This window comes from Colobus angolensis, unplaced genomic scaffold (assembly GCF_000951035.1).
Source record: "Colobus angolensis palliatus isolate OR3802 unplaced genomic scaffold, Cang.pa_1.0 Scaffold35, whole genome shotgun sequence".
In the NCBI taxonomy this organism is placed as follows: domain Eukaryota; kingdom Metazoa; phylum Chordata; class Mammalia; order Primates; family Cercopithecidae; genus Colobus; species Colobus angolensis.
Window position 1 is genome coordinate 11,369,395 of NW_012116821.1, and position 16,616 is coordinate 11,386,010.

A 16,616-nucleotide genomic window follows, 5' to 3' on the forward strand; every position below is an offset into this window, starting at 1 on the left:
CCCCGAAGCTGCTGCTCCAAACTTCGGTCGGCGCTACCCAGGCTCCCCGCCAGGGACCAGCCAGGTAAGGATGGGAGGCGCAGCTACAGCCTGCTGTCCCCCTGCACCGGGCTGTGTGCGGCCTCGCGCTCCCCTGGCTAAATCAGGAAGCGAAAGTTGGATCTCAGCCCCTCGGGGACCAACTTTGTCGGCCCAGGGGGCTGTTGCTTATTCTCCGCGTCCGGGCAGCCGGGGGCGCCGCCCTCGGTCCCTCCTCGCTGGCCGCGCTCTCGAGGGGCTCCCGGTCCTTGAAGGCCGCCCTCCTCCCCGGGTCTGGGCCCTGCGGCCACAGAGACCCTCAAAGGTCAGCGGCCGCCTCTCGGGTCAGGCAGACCCAGCGTCCTCGGGCCCTCGGCCCTACCGAGTGCTGGCTCCCGCGCTCTGCGGCGGGCATGCCCCTTGGTGAGCTCAGCTTCTGCTCTCCCCGCCGGATCCCCGGGGTTCCTCCTCGCCCCCTGTAGGGCCACCGCGTGCAGCGCAGAGCCTGTGTGCAGCCGGGCGCGCCGTGTCGCCCACTCTGTCCCCGCTCCGAGAGTAGGGTGGGCCACGGCGCTCACTCCTCACCCCCGCGTCCCGAGAGCTCCTGGCCGAGGAGGACCGTTGCGGCGGACCCTCCTCCTTTAAGGAGCGAGGTCAGAGGGCCCCGCGAGAGCGCCGATGGCTGGTGACCCGAGGTCCACGCCACCCACCCGCAACCTCCTTCCCCGAGCCTTTGGGAACGGGCTGTTGGCCAGACAAGTCCCAGAAACTGCCTGCTTTTGAAGCATGAATAAGTGCGAAAAGACTCTTAGCAATGTAATGCCATTTGCCATTCGGAAGATGTGTGAAGATTCAGTTAGAATTACAGAATGAATTAACTCGACTAGCAAGACTTGCCCGTTGCAGTTATCTTTTTCCTTTTTTTAGTTTGGTAAAGGTTTAATGTTAGTTTCAGCATTTAGCTATTTAGCCCTACAATCACTTATTTGAAAACCGATAAACAGAACTTTACAAGTATGGATAACTTAAGGACTTCAACTTTGATGATCTGATGAGGGAAAGATGATTTCTCTTGATTTAGTCAGAATTAATCAGAAAAGTTTACCAATTTAGCAATCTAACCTCTTTCCACCTATTCTCTGTATAAGAATTGTTCAGTGTATGCCACTAAACGATTAAGTGGTAATCAGAGTAAACTGATCTGATCAATATTTTCAACAATAGGTAGCTGGCATTTCACAATAGACAATTATGTAGATATATAGATACATCTATATGCCTTTGCATGTATCTCTGTATATACATATCTCTTTAATAAGGTGTGGTGTATCAAAACATGTTTAGGATGACCCTGCCTTCTAAAAGTTGCTAATAATATTTTCTGGTTCTTGGGTCATAACTGTAGTTTTCCTGTCATTTTCCTTGGACCAGAAATTGGTACTTTTAGTGTCACTTTAAGAACTTATAAAAGCCTGATATTGAATTATAGTGGATTAATAGGCAATACAGGTGAAATTGGGTGAACTCAGGGGAATATGTATTGATTGATTGATTATGTAAATGTATGTTAGAACCATAGGCTATTAAAATTTTCCCTATTCCAAGGAAGAAACAGACCCGAGGAGCAGAAATGGCTTTCCCTGGCTTATGTGGCTCCCTGGTGGCTTGTGGTATAGAACCTGACTCAACCTCAGGAAGTCTAGGCACTCTCCTGGCTTTATTACTGAGATGTGGGGAGACTGAACAGTGATTTCTAAAAGTATTTATTTGTTAGGTTGAGGTTCCTTTAGAGTGGCTTTCTTCCCTGCCTCAGTGGCCTCCTCTACAGAGGCTAGGCCTTGGGAGTACATAGATAGATAAATATTGTCCCTGCCTCATAGAGGACAAACAGGACAATGGGAGTGTAGGTACATTCTACAGTGCTGTCGAAATGGTAGTTATTATTAAGCTATGTAATGCTAGGGTAGGTGATGTTAGGTTATGAGTGATAGAGGACATGTCATATCATTCTCTCTCCTGCAGAAGTTATGAGATTCATTCTCCTTTGGCCTTGAAAAGCAAACTTTGTATAAATGGAGTTATTAAAATAATGATCTTCCCCCTCCCCATCCTGATAGGCTTATATATTTGCTGATTTTAGACATTTGGAAAATAGGTAAATTTTTGTTTCTTCCCTTTTTGTAGCAAATCAGTATCTAAGTCAACTATTACTATTATATTTACGAGCTATTTCAATGTTTTGTGAAAAGATCTTCAGTTGACTTGATCATTTCATTCACAATTTGTAAATTGGTGTGTTTGTTTTTTTATCAGTTTTAAGCTGTGGAATTCTTTCACATTTGTCTGTTAACATCCTTTCAAAATACCCATTTTGTACCAATTATTCTACTACCTAAAACCTTTACTTTAGTATGTTAAGAACAAGCAGTAGAGAAGTAAGATTAATTGCATGACCTTATTTTGAAAGAAATACATATTTCTAAATTTAGATGTATTTGGGGTCCCCATTTGGAATTTTCCTGAAGCAGAATAATTCATATATTCTGTAAACCTACATAGTGTTTGGCAAGGACCAGATTTGTGCAATTAATAATAGAGTTTCTTTTAAGGACCAGAGACCGAAGGCAGGTAACATAAGAAATGGTTTTATATAAGCATGTGTAAAATGTGTATTTTTAAAATGTACTTGCTATGGACTTTAATATGTATAAGTAAACTAGAAGTTTACTACTTTTTAATTTGTGATATGCTACCAACTAGAATTATTATGGGAAATAAAGTAGAGATTTAAATTAGACAATAAAAGTTTCATGTTGTATCTCTCTGTGTATATATAAATGTTTATATGGCTATGTATTATTTGCATATATGATAATGTATTATGTATGTATGGTATAGTGATTTAATGGCGATATACAAATAGAGCCTTCTAAATATCCTAAGCCTTCAGAGAGATGTGAGCATATTCATATTTTTTAAGTATTCAAATAATTAGTTTTCTAGTTATTTTTCCTGTGTTTGGATTCAGTCACCAGTGGGAATTTGATGGAAGACTTGACTAAATAACTTTGTAATTACCATGGTTTATGGACATTGGTGATTGTCTTCAAGACTAATTCCCTCACTCCTCCCTTCCCTACAAGTCTGTATATGTATATATGTGCCTATGAGGGAATAGTTGTGCGCTATGCTAAGTATAATGATAAGTATGTATCATTTCATTTAATCATAAGGCATATGAGGTATTATTATCATCCTTTAACAGGTAAGGAACTGAATACATTTAATATGTGACAGAGTTGGGATTTGAATCTGGGTCTGTCTAATTCATAAGCACTAAAGAAGTCTATTTAATTCACAGAAATAATTTTGTTATAATACCTATGGAGGTAAAAAGATACAATTACCATTTTTATGATTTTACTTTTGTTTACTTGTTTTTACAGGAATTTTCAAAATGAATTATACAGAGTCCAGCCCATTGAGAGAATCAACTGCCATAGGTTTTACACCTGAGTTAGAAAGCATCATACCTGTGCCTTCCAATGAGACCGCTTGTGAAAATTGGAGAGAGATACATCATCTGGTTTTTCATGTAGCAAATATTTGTTTTGCAGTTGGGTTGGTTATTCCAACTACTCTTCACCTGCATATGATATTTCTTAGGGGAATGTTAACTCTAGGTAAGATACCTAACTAATATTTTATGTAACTTTTCTGTAACTGACATAAGATGGGCTTTGCATTGAGATCTTCAGAGTATTCTTTGTCAGGCCCATAGCAAGCCAAAAAATGTAAGTCTTCATTAATGAATTAGCAGTATATCAATTAGCTTAGAGCATAGGCCTTCACATGCCACATCTCTCCCTTACTTACTTTGTTTATATGTGCTTTCATGTGTTCTTTAGGTTTTCCAGATACCAGAAAATTCATTCATGTGTAAGAGTGTGGACTTTACAGCCAAATTGTGTGATTCAAATCCTGGTTCTACATCTTGTTAACTGTAACTTTGGCAAATGATTTAATCTTTCTACTGCCTCAGTTTCCTCATGTATCAGATAAGGGTAAAAATAATACCACCTCCCAAAGTTGTTATGAATTAAATGTGTGTCATATGTATATTTAACTTGGAATATTGCCTGCACATAGTAAATACTGTATAGTTTTAACTATTATTACTTGAAAAGAGATTTGCTGTGGGCGGTAAAGAATCATTGGGAACAAAAACAATTACCCAAATACAGTAGTTCAAATAAAACAAATTTTTTTTTGGTCCCAGTAACCCTAATGAAGCAAGTTAAATTGATTCACATCAGAATATTAAAACAATTGAATCTGTTACTTTAGCCAGTGATTCTTGACAAATTACTCTCTATGTGATTACTTCCCTAATGGCCCATTTATTCAGGTGCATTTTTTTAGCACCTGTGATGTGTCAGAAAAAGATTAAGGAAGGCTGTCTTCATCCTTGAGAAAGACACTCTTGTGGGGGCTGGTAGAGAAACAGATGGGCAATCCCAGTGTGGCGTATCAGATGCTGGGATGTAGGTGTGCACACATTATCCAGGGGAACACGGAGAAGGTGATAGGCTCAGTAGGAGGGCAGAGCAGGATGCCACTGAGGAGGTGACGTGGGACCTGGATTTTGGAAGATGAGCAGGATTTCTCTAAGTGAATATGTACAGTATCCAAGCAAAGAGCACAGAAGAGAAGGAAATTGAGCATATTGGGATGAACATAGAGCAGTGCATTGTGCTTAAAAATGTATGATAAATGGGCTGGACACAGTGGCTCATGCCTGTAATCTCAGCAGTGTGGTGTGGGAGGCCGAGGTGGGCGGATTACCTGAGGTTAGGAGTTCGAGACCAGCTTGGCCAACATGGTGAAACCTTGTCTCTACTAAAAGTACAAAAACTAGCTGGACATGGTGTCAGGCGCTTGTAATCCCAGCTACTCGAGAGGCTGAGGCAGAAGAATCACTGAGACAGAGGTTGCAGTGGGCCAAGATTGGGCCGCTTAGAATTTTCCTGAAGCAGAATAATTCATATATTCTGTAAAACTACGTAGTGTTTGGCAAGGACCAAATTTGTGCAATTAATAAGAGTTTTTTTTAAGGACCAGAGACCGAAGACAGGTAACATAGGAAATGGTTTTATATAAGTATGTGTAAAATGTATATTTTTAAAATGTACTTGCTATGGATTTTTTTTTTTTTTTTTTTTTTTTGAGACGGAGTCTCGCTCTGTCACCCAGGCTGGAGTGCAGTGGCTGGATCTCAGCTCACTGCAAGCCCCACCTCCCGGGTTTACGCCATTCTCCTGCCTCAGCCTCCCGAGTAGCTGGGACTACAGGCACCCGCCACCTCGCCCGGCTCGTTTTTTTTGCATTTTTTTAGTAGAGACGGGGTTTCACTGTGTTAGCCAGGATGGTCTCGATCTCCTGACCTCGTGATCCGCCCGTCTCGGCCTCCCGAAGTGCTGGGATTACAGGCTTGAGCCACCGCGCCCGGCCTGGATTTTAATATGTGTAAGTAAACTGGTGACAGATTACTCTGTCCTACCTGGTGACAGAACTAGACTCCGCCTCAAAAAAAAAAAAAAAAAAGTGATAAATGACAAGGGAAAAGAGGCTGGAAGGTTAGTAGAAGCTTGTGGGACCTCTGTGGCTGTGTGACCTGTGAGTAAGGTGAGGACTGCAGCAGTAGGAACAGGGAGTTGAATGGAAAAAAAAAAATACTGTACCCTATAAAAAAGCGAACATCAATTATGAATTTTAAGACAGAGTTTCGGTGGTGGAGTGAACCAAAGATGTTATCAAATCTAACACTTTATTCTGTAAATGCAGAAAGAGAAACCTAAGCTAGGCATAGTAGCTAATGCCTGTAGTCCCAGCACTTTTGGAGGCTGAAGTGAGAGTATCTCTTGAAGCCAGGAGTTCAAAACCAGCCTGGGCAATGTAGTGAGACCCTATGTCTACAAAAAATTTAAAAAGTAGCTGGGCATGGTGGCACACATCTGTGGTCCCAGCTGTTGGGGAGGGTGCAGTGGGAGGATGGCTTGAGCCTGGAATATCGAGACTACTGCACTCCAGCCTGGGTGAGCGAGCAAGACCCAGTCTCAAAAAAAAAAAAAAAAAAAAAAAAAAAATTAAAAAAAGTGAAACTTAGACAAATAAAATGACCCATCCAGAATTAAGATGGAGAAAAAAAACGGCCAAACCAGGACTATAATTCAGGTCCTCCAGTTTTTCTCTATCCTCCCATTGTATACCTTGTCTCCTTTAAATTAAAATATTTTAAATTGCTTCACTATTTGCTATGAAATATTACTTAAAGAATATTTAAATTTTTACATTTGGGGCTTTATTTAGGTGCCTCAAATCATTCTTGTGAAATAAAAAATTGCAAGTGAGTAACTTTTAAAGTGTGAGGTTAGCTTTTGTGAGTATGCATGTGTCAATGATTTATATCTTAATGATAGTTTTATTTTAAATATATACACTGTATTAACTCTCCTACCATAAAATTGATCAAAAGAAACTGGGAATATTTTATATAAGGTAAGAGAATCAATAAGAAAACACAGGAAGATTCTCAGAGTTAAATGGATAATCACTAAGGGAAAAATCAGATGGCTAAAACATTTTGGTAAAATATGCAGGCTCACCAGCAATCATGGAAATGCAAAATAAAGTATACATAATTCCTCACTATCAAGTTAGGAGTTTTCACATTTTATAATACAGTCATGCATCGTATAACGAAAGTGGTCCCATAGTATAGTACCACATGTTCACCTTTTCCATGTTTAGATATAATTAGATATAGAAATACTTACCATTGTGTTATAGTTGCCTGCAGTATTCAATATTCAATACAGTAACAAGCTGTGCTGTACTGATTTACACCCTATAGTGTAGTAGACTGTGCCATCTGGGTTTATGTACGTATACTCTGTGATGTTCACACAGCAACAAAATCATCTAACGAAATATTTCTCAGAATATATCCCTGTCATTGAGCGACACATGACTATACTGACAACTTGATATTGGCATTTCTAACTGGTAGGATTGCAAATTTGTACAAACATTTTGAAAAACAATTCTTCAATATTGTAAAAAACTATAAAGTTCATTCCCTAGATTCACCTTCAGGTAATCCAGACTAAGTAAACAATCACAAATACAGAAAAATTTGTATGTATAAAATTTTTTTTTCCACTTGTCAAAAATTATACCCTCAGAATCTTGTCTTTCCAGCAGTAGGGGGAGGGTTAAATAAATTATGGTTTAATCAGTTGCAGTCATTTAAAACTATGCTTGCAAAGAGTTTAATGAAATGGGAAAATCACTGGAATAAGTTAAAAAGGAGATTTTAAAATTGTATGTGTGCTAGGTTTGCCATCAGGTAAAACTGTATGAAAACTAATTCTGTAAGGCAGAATTAAATTATATGATATTTAATGGCCTTTTTTAAGTAGTAGAATTACGGATTTTTCCCCTTTAAAAATATTTTTTATACTTTGTATTTCCTGTATATTTTTAATACAGATTTTATTCAACAAAGCATATATTTGGGTTTTTTTTGGTCACTGGACAAAAAACAAAATGAAACAATGTGATATTTGGCTTAGGTAGTTCTGAAATGTGTTTGATTTATAGTAGTCCCCACATCCAGTGGGGGATTCACTTTCGGTGGTCAACAACAGTCCAATAATATTAAATGGAAAATACCAAGAATAAACAATTCATAAGTTTTAAGTGCAAGACATTCTGAATAGTGCAATGAAATCTTGCAGTGTTCTGCTCTATCCTGCCTGGGATGTGAATCATCCCTCTGTCCAACTTATCCACACTATCTGTGTTACCCACCCAGTAGTCACTTATTAGCTGTTTTGGGTATCAGATCAATAAAACACAGTGTTTATAGAGTTGTGTACTACCCATGGTTTCAGGCATCCACTGGGGGTCTTAGAAAGTATCACCTTCAGAGAAAGGAGGACTACTGTATATATAGAGGATATCAAGTTTATTAAGCTCCCTGCTTAGGCCATTCTAGATTATCTAACAGGTTAACTTTGCTCTTCAACAGGATGTACCCTTTATATTGTCTGGGCCACTCTCTACCGATGTGCCTTGGATATAATGATCTGGAACTCTGTGTTCTTGGGTGTCAACATTTTGCATCTGTCGTATCTTTTATACAAGAAGAGACCGGTAATTACTAAAATTAATTAATAAGGAAGTGATTTTAAAGCTAAAACTTTGAAAGGTACTTTGTTCAGACTTAAAAGTAAGCATCTAGCATGTTTAGTCACTTTAATATCATTTCTCTGAAGTTTAGGCTTTCAGTTTACATATGCCTGAAAGAGAAACATTTTAGTACCATGAAATTTGTTCTACAAATGAGTTTTTAAAACTTTAAAAATCATTAGCATATGAAAGAACATGAATAATATTCTTCTTTTTAAGTCATATTACTTGATTTTTTTGTATTGATATTCAGATGTTACCTGGAAATATCATTGCCCAGTTACAAAGTTACTTACTAATAGACAACTTCTGTAAACATTCTAATGATTTACAAGTAGTTCATGCTAGTTTTTAGTGTAATAACTATATATTTTTCTAATGCCCAAAATATTCATTTAAGGAAGTCACCAAATTTGGTGGGTTGCTACCACAACACCAATCTTTAACTTTTTCTTTTCAACTCTGATTTATCTTGTTGTATTCCTTGATCATATCAAGAATAAAAATAGAGTAGGAAAACAGCAGGGTCCTAGAAATCACCCCATATGTATTTACTGACTTTCCTAAGCACAGCAAACATTCAGTAAAGTAAAAGATATAATGCTTGCCTTAATCTTATGTTTGGGGCCAGATTTGCATGTAGAAAACTATCAGAAAACAAGACGATTCATAGAAGATTCTAATTTGAATGATACAGATGATATGTAATAGGCATTCAACTAGACTGTAACCTCGTCCAGACATAGTGACTCAGTCTGTGTTGTTTTACTGTATTACTCAGTTTTCTCTAGGTTATACTATGTAATGAATCTCAATGATATATAACAGCAAATGGGCTTTTTTTCTCACCCACCTTGTATCTTGACTCTGGCAGCTATGTGTCAGCTGTGATTCTGTTCTATGCATCTCATTCATTTCAGGGTCTGTACTGAAGCAGCAGGTTCTATTTGGACCGTGCATTCTCATGGCAGAGGGAAAAGTACTAGAAAGCAAAAGAGAAACACCCAATGTCTCTTAAAACTTTTGCTCAAAAGGGACATATATTGTTTCTGTTCACATTTCATTGGCAAAAACGAGTGACATGGCCAAGTTTGATAATATGGGGCATGGGGTGGAGTAAGGGGATGTACAATCCTCTTACAGAGGTTGGGAGCAGTGAATAATTGGGAACAGTAATCTGACACACTTACTGTTGTATCCACTTTTCCTGTCGAACATGATTGGCACACAGTAGGTGCTCAAAAAAACCTTTGATGAGTAAATGCTTTCAAAGAAGAAAAGAATTAGGCCAAGTGAAGTGGCTCATGCCTGTGATCCCAACACTTTGGGAAGCCTAGGTGGGTGGATTACCTGAGGTCAGGAGTTCAAGACCAGCCTGGCCAACATAGCAAAACCCTGTCTCTACTGAAAAATACAAAAATTAGCCGGCATGATGGTGCACACCTGGAGTCCCAGCTACTCAGAGGCTGAGGCACAAGAATCGCTTGAACCCAGGAGGTGGAAGTTGCAATGAGCCGAGATTGTGCCACCGCACTCCAGCCTGGGTGACAGAGCGACACTCTTGTCTAAAAAAAAAAAAAAAAGAAAAGAATTAATAAGAGGGCTTCATGCGGCTGGGCACCGTGGCTCATGCCTGTAATTCCAGTACTTTGGAAGGCCTAGGTTGGAATGTCACTTGAGCCCAAGAGTTTGAGACCAGCCTGTGCAACGTAACAAGACCCTGTCTCTACAAAAAAATTTAAAAATCAGGTGGATGCAGTAGCACACACTGTTGTCTCAGCTTCTCGGGAGGATCACTGGAACCCAGGAGTCTGAGACTGCGGTGAGCTGTGATCACACCACTGCACTCCAGCACAGGCAACAGAATGAGACTCCGTCTCCAAAAAATAAATATATAAAAAGGGCTTGATCTGAGAGTTATGGGATGAGCAGATTATGAATAAATCATATTAAATGCTCATTACTAGAGGTTTGGAGTGGAAGAGGTGGATAATGATTGCATTTTCTGAATGTCAGAACTTGCTGGAACCCCAAAATTTAAGGTTCAGAAGTTGCTAATGTGATCATAGCATCAAATAGGTAAATCACTTGGTGTCTGTGCTTTTGTTTCTTCTCATACTATAAATCTACTTTTTTGAAAAATACAAATGCTGGATTTTCCTCACAATGAAACAGCAGGACAAGTAGGAGCATTGCAAATGCTGCAGTGACATCAGGTTGCAGCAGCTGTCATGATCCGAGTCTATAGGCTTCATATCGTGCCTGCCAGAGATACAGTGCAGTATGGTTTTCCATCCACCTAATTAGTGTGACTTCCAGAGACTTCCAGAGACTAATGCTGGGCCCAAAGATGGGGCATGACCTGGGCTTTGGAGAATCTTACAACAAAAATGATTAAGCCATTTTGTTTTTCTCTTCCTCCAGTAGCCAGCCTTATTTGCCAGTGGGTTCTCCATTTTACAGAGTTCGTTTTAGCTTAGGATGAAACTTCTACACTAAGACTCTTACACCGTTTTATTTTTCCTTCACTTTGCTTGAGAGTACATAAATGTGAAGCAGTGATTGCAGCTGTGCATTTTTGTTTTTCTATATTGGTGCATTAAGTAATTACATGGAGATAAAATGCTTAATGTATGTGTTACTTTTGTAAATTTGTTTCCTCATTGATTCTTATTTTGTGTGTTTATTTTCTTGCTGCCATATTTAAAAGTAAATTTTGTGTGTGTGTGAAACAAAAGGTTTCACAGAAGAGGTTTTCTGTTATTTATAGAAGGTGTTAAGGTTAGGAAGGTGAATGTTGTGACAACCTTCAAAACCTACACAGTTGCAAAACCTAAACAGGCTGCTCTCAAACTCTTGGACTCAAGTGATCCTCCCACCTCAGCCTCCCAAAGTGCCAGAACTACAGGCATGAACCACCTCACATGACCCAACCGTACCCTTTTAGGATCTAAAGTATAAACTTCTATCACCATTTCACTTGCTGTGTAAGATTCTGTTGGCCTCAATACAGAAGGGTGATGGTATATATCAAAGATTTGTTTATTCTCAAAACCATATTTGGACCACAGAGGTCAGTGTTTTGGGGTTGCCACTGCATTGGTACAGCATCTAGTAATTGCTATATTTCAGGTAAAGATTGAAAAGGAACTCAGTGGCATCTACCGGCGGTTGTTTGAACCACTCCGTGTGCCTCCAGATTTGTTCAGAAGACTAACTGGACAGTTTTGCATGATCCAAACCTTGAAAAAGGGCCAGACTTATGCTGCAGAGGATAAAACCTCAGTTGATGACCGTCTGAGTATTCTCTTAAAGGGAAAGTAAGTGTTCCGTGGAAATCACAATTCCTAATTTACCTTTACTCTTTTCATGGCCTCTGGGAAGGAAATGAATGGAAGGAAATGTCACCAATGAATGGAGGAAGTAGTCACAGAATTTGTTGTTGGTGGAATTTTATGCTACAACTACACTTTACAACGCTGCAGAGCAACATGTTAAAGCCAGGTTGAATGTACTGCTCTGAATCTTGATGTCAGGATTTTTTTTTTTTTTTTTGAGGCGGAGTCTCGCTCTGTCGCCCAGGCTGGAGTGCAGTGGCCGGATCTCAGCTCGCTGCAAGCTCCGCCTCCCGGGTTTACGCCATTCTCCCGCCTCAGCCTCCGGAGTAGCTGGGACTACAGGCGCCCGCCACCTCGCCCAGCTAGTTTTTTTTGTATTTTTAGTAGAGACGGGGGTTTCACCGTGTTAGCCAGGATGGTCTCGATCTCCTGACCTCGTGATCCGCCCGTCTCGGCCTCCCAAAGTGCTGGGATTACAGGCTTGAGCCACCGCGCCCGGCCATGTCAGGATTTTCAATTGCAAGTATTTTAACCATTTTTGACCTTTTATTAAAAATGAATGAGTCAGAATTGAAGTGGATTTAAATTAGACATTGAAATTCAAAAAGCCTATGCATGCTTCAGAGTTAATTTGTCTTGAATATCACAAAAATGCAACTTCTAGGAATATCAGCCTTTCGGGGAGTCAGTCTCTGCTGTGCTGGCATTGTTATTAATGACACCTCTTTCCCTCTCAGAAGTGTCCCAGCTAGAGTAACAGATTATATGGTCACTTCCGTTACACGAGCAATAGTTACCACTAGATGGCATACATCTGACTCAATATTGGACACTGTTTTTTTCTTTTTCCAACGTTATTTTTTGAAATACTTGTGCCTCAAGAAGTGCTTTTAGTTCTGTCCATCGTCTGTGGAATTTTAAAAACTATACTACAATATAAAATCACATAAGATTATAGCAGTTTTAAGGATTGTGATGGTATTTGTGAAATATTGCTTTTATTAACATTAATTTCTGTTATCAGAATGAAGGTCTCCTATCGAGGACATTTTCTGCATAACATTTACCCCTGTGCCTTTATAGATTCTCCTGAATTTAGATCAACTCAGATGCACAAAGGTGAAAAATTCCAGGTACGTTTTCACATGATTTTTAAGGAGATTGAAGCTAGTTTGCCTCTCATTCAGAATCCAGAGGATATTAATAGAAACACAGCTATGAGTTATTGGAGAAAAGAAACAAGTTTACCATAGGGTGTGTATAGTATTGTCTCTTTTTTTTTCTTTGAGACGGAGTCTCGTACTGTTGCCCAGGCTGGAGTGCAGTGGTGCAATCTCAGCTAACTGCAAGCTCCGCCTCCCGGGTTCATGCCCTTCTCCTGCCTCAGCCTCCTGAGTAGCTGGAACTACAGGCACCTGCCACCACACCTGGCTAATTTTTTGTATTTTTAGTAGAGAGGGGTTTCACCGTGTTAGCCAGGATGGTCTCAATCTCCTGACCTTGTGATCTGCGCACCTCGGCTTCCCAAAGTGCTGGGATTACAGGCGTGAGCCACCACATCTGGCCTAAAAAATACTGTATATATTATATGTACAGAAAATGTTCTAGAAAGATGTATTCTAATTTTGTCATAATGTTATTTATAGACTGTGTTTGATTGCTTTTTTAAACTTTTTTTGCTTATTTGAATTTTTATAAGTTTTTCTATAGAAAACATCTTATGCTTTATTAGCAAAAAGGAAAATGTGAGTTGTAGATAGTCAGTGTTCTTAAACCATGTAATTGACATTTATTGGGGAAAACCAGAAAACTGGCTTTGCCTTAGGGAATTTATTTTGTTAATTCTTATGGAAGAAATCTAATCACTAAACTCTTTTGTACTTAATGAATATGTTTAAGGGTAAAGAATGAAGTTCTTCATGATGGCAGTAATTTGAACATGGACTACTTAGTGTGATTCCTTTCGTGTTAAAACAAATTGCTCTGGCTGGGCGCGGTGGCTCATACCTGTAATCCCAGCCCTTTGGGAGGCCGAGGTGGGCGGATCACGAGGTCAGGAGATCGAGACCATCCTGGCTAACATGGCGAAACTCCGTCTCTACTAAAAATACTAAAAATTAGCCGGGCGTGCTGGCAGGCGCCTGCAATCCCAGCTACTCTGGAGGCTGAGGCAGGAGAATGGCATGAACCCAGGAGGCAGAGCTGCAGTGAGCCAAGATCGTACCACTGCACTCCAGCCTGGGCAACAGAGCGAGACTCTGTCTCAAAAAAAAAAAAAAAAAACTGCTCCATTACGTAGCACTTTGTTCTGATTCTTTCTGTAAGTGTCTAGCCTTCCTATTATATTCATTCACTTTGTTATTGGAAGGAAATTAACCAAGAAAAGAAATGGGTGAGAGTTTCCTTTAGTCTCAGCTTCTGGATTAACAGCAGTAAGGAAATGTCTTGGGATTGCTTATGGGCAAGAAGGTAAATCTATTTAGGTAAGAAATGGAAATAAAGAGGCTATTACTACCTGAGGGAGGATGAAATGTTAGTGTTTCTTGATGACAGTCTTATTTTAGAGTCTCATTTTGAGATGCTATACAGTTTGGGATGCAACAAAAGTGGAGATAAAAGAACATTTACAGACATACAGTTTAGTTTATATCATTTACGATGGTTTCAGCCCTGCCCTGCTCCCGTCCTTCCTGAATAACTGACCTGAGTAATCATGCAGCTTGTTCGTTATGTGCATTTACTAAAAGGTTGCATATAGATTCACTGTGATGCAACGTTCTTCCCAAGCTGGCTGGGCTTACAATACAGAAGGAGACAGCTAATGCTGTGTCCTCGTCCTCTCTACACTCTCACCTTGTTGTGAGGGTCAGCTTTGCTGTGAGATTTATGTTCTTATTTTATCTTTAATCACCAGCATCTACAAACTGGTGCAGGACCACATTTTCTCTCCTTCTTTCCTGTGACCTTTTTACACTTTCTTCTTCCAAAGTCCAACATTTATTGCCTGTATTTCTTTTGCCTCTATTTCTCTGCGTATAGTAGCAGGTTGTTTTGTGTGATAACTATCTCATATAATCCTGAAGAGACTGGGATTTGAGGATGGAGTGGGAATTGAACCTGCTTTGTTTCCAAAATCAAAGTGGTCCCCAAGAGGCCAGAAATACTAATATACTATCTTTTCCACTGGACTTCAGATTATATTTATAATTAAGTCAACAAAAAGGAATTCCTACCACTAGCTACAGTTCTCTTTCTTCTTGGGGACTAGGAATTGGATTTTGGTAGTTGAGAATTATTCCCAGTAATTATTATAAAGATTCCAAAATCGTGACCAAAATTTTATAGTACCATAGCTTGGTAAAGAAAATGTATTCAGCTTTTCCTAATGCCAGTCAGCTTTTCTCTGCATGGAGTCTCGTGTGGCATTTCCTGATTGGCCAGTAGATTAAAGCTAGCATCATCAAGCCTGTGTCCTGTATAGCTGGAGCCATCAGAGTAAGCCCTTGGGAGAGACTGTACTTTGATTGTTTACAAAATGTTCCTGTTGGCAGATCCTCGAGAGTAATAAATAGCTGTTACACATCGGTGTAGGAGTATGTATATTGCCACTTACCCATGCAAGTTCCCAAATGAAAAATGTCACATTCTCCCAGAGCCAACTTCTCACTACCTGTGCCGATGGCAGAGGACGCTTGAAATCATCAGCCATCAGGCTTCACCTTCACACTTTTTAGCTGCTAAACTCATCCTTCCCTAACTCTGACTAGTTAAACGTGTTAGATGAGGAGCTACTTCCTTTGAATTTCTCTTTCTTTAAATTCGTTCTGTGGTCAGGGTGCTCATGAATTGTACAATAGGATGAAAAGGAGGAAAGAAAACTCAAGTGGACTCAATGACTGTCCCATGAGATTGCACAACAGGTGTTGCTCAGGTAAATGTGTAGTAATTATCATGATAATAAGCATAGCGATAGAGCTGAGAAAACAGATTCTGAACTTACAGTTTGTTATCCCTAGGAACTTATAGTGATTTTGGTACTTATAGCCCAGAGTTGCTGTTTATAAGTATTGATAGAATCTTGAGTATTATTATTACAAAAGATAAAAGTAGGCTGGGCACGGTGGCCCACGCCTGTAATCCCGGCACTTTGGGAGGCCAAGGTGGGTGGATCACCTGAGGTCAGGAATTTGAGACCAGCCTGGCCAACATGGTGAAACCTCATGTCTACTAAAAATACAAAAATTGGCTGGGCATGGTGGCAGGTGTCTGTAATCCCAGCCCCTCAGGAGGCTGAGGCAGGAGAATTGCTTGAACCCGGGAGGCAGAGGCTGAGGCAGAGGCTGAGGCAGGAGAATCGCTTGAACCCGGGAGGCAGAGGCTGAGGCAGGAGAATCGCTTGAACCCGGGAGGCCGAGATCACACCACCGCACTCAAGCCTGGGCGACAGAGTGAGACTCCATCTCGGAGAAAAAAAAAAAGGATAAAAGTAGTGTTTTATTTGGTTTCTTCTTCTTTATATAGATGTTTTATATTAAGTGAGCTTTACTGTTTACAAGCTTTTCTTTTGTATTCTATCTCATACTGCTGCCTTCCCATAGCCAATAGCATGCCCTGGTGTTGCAAAGCCCAAAAATCAAAGTTTTACTGACTTTAAGGGGAGAGGAATGTCTTGCAGGTATATGTCCATACTCTTGTAAAAGAAATGAACACAGACATTTCTCAAAAGAAGACATGCATACAGCCAACAGACACATGAAAAAATGCTCGTCATCACTGGCCGTCAGAGAAATGCAAATCAAAACCACAATGAGATACCATCTCACACCAGTTAGAATGGCAATCATTCAAAAGTCAGGAAACAACAGATGCTGGAGAGGATGTGGAGAAATAGGAACACTTTTACACTGTTGGTGGGATTGTAAACTAGTTCAACCATTATGGAAAACAGTATGGCAATTCCTCAAGGATCTAGAACTAGAAGTACCATATGACCCAGCCATCCCATTA

At 39.9% G+C, this 16,616-nt stretch overlaps 1 protein-coding gene across 3 annotated transcripts in view; it reads left to right on the forward strand.

Moving 5' to 3' along the window:
• Nucleotides 1-6: 6 nt before the first annotated feature.
• The window catches only part of BVES (blood vessel epicardial substance), a 43,601-nt gene continuing 26,991 nt past the window's right edge, over nt 7-16,616 (forward strand). The window contains exons 1-5 of one of the 3 annotated variants that reach the window (XM_011952872.1): nt 7-64; nt 3,465-3,701; nt 8,111-8,235; nt 11,404-11,591; nt 12,634-12,742. In XM_011952872.1, the coding sequence (XP_011808262.1) occupies nt 3,476-3,701; nt 8,111-8,235; nt 11,404-11,591; nt 12,634-12,742 (648 nt within the window). In that variant the 5' untranslated portion in view covers nt 7-64; nt 3,465-3,475. Of the gene's footprint in view, nt 65-353; nt 442-661; nt 835-3,464; nt 3,702-8,110; nt 8,236-11,403; nt 11,592-12,633; nt 12,743-16,616 lie in introns of those variants that run through there. The other 2 variants (XM_011952871.1, XM_011952873.1) reach the window with 2 other exon arrangements.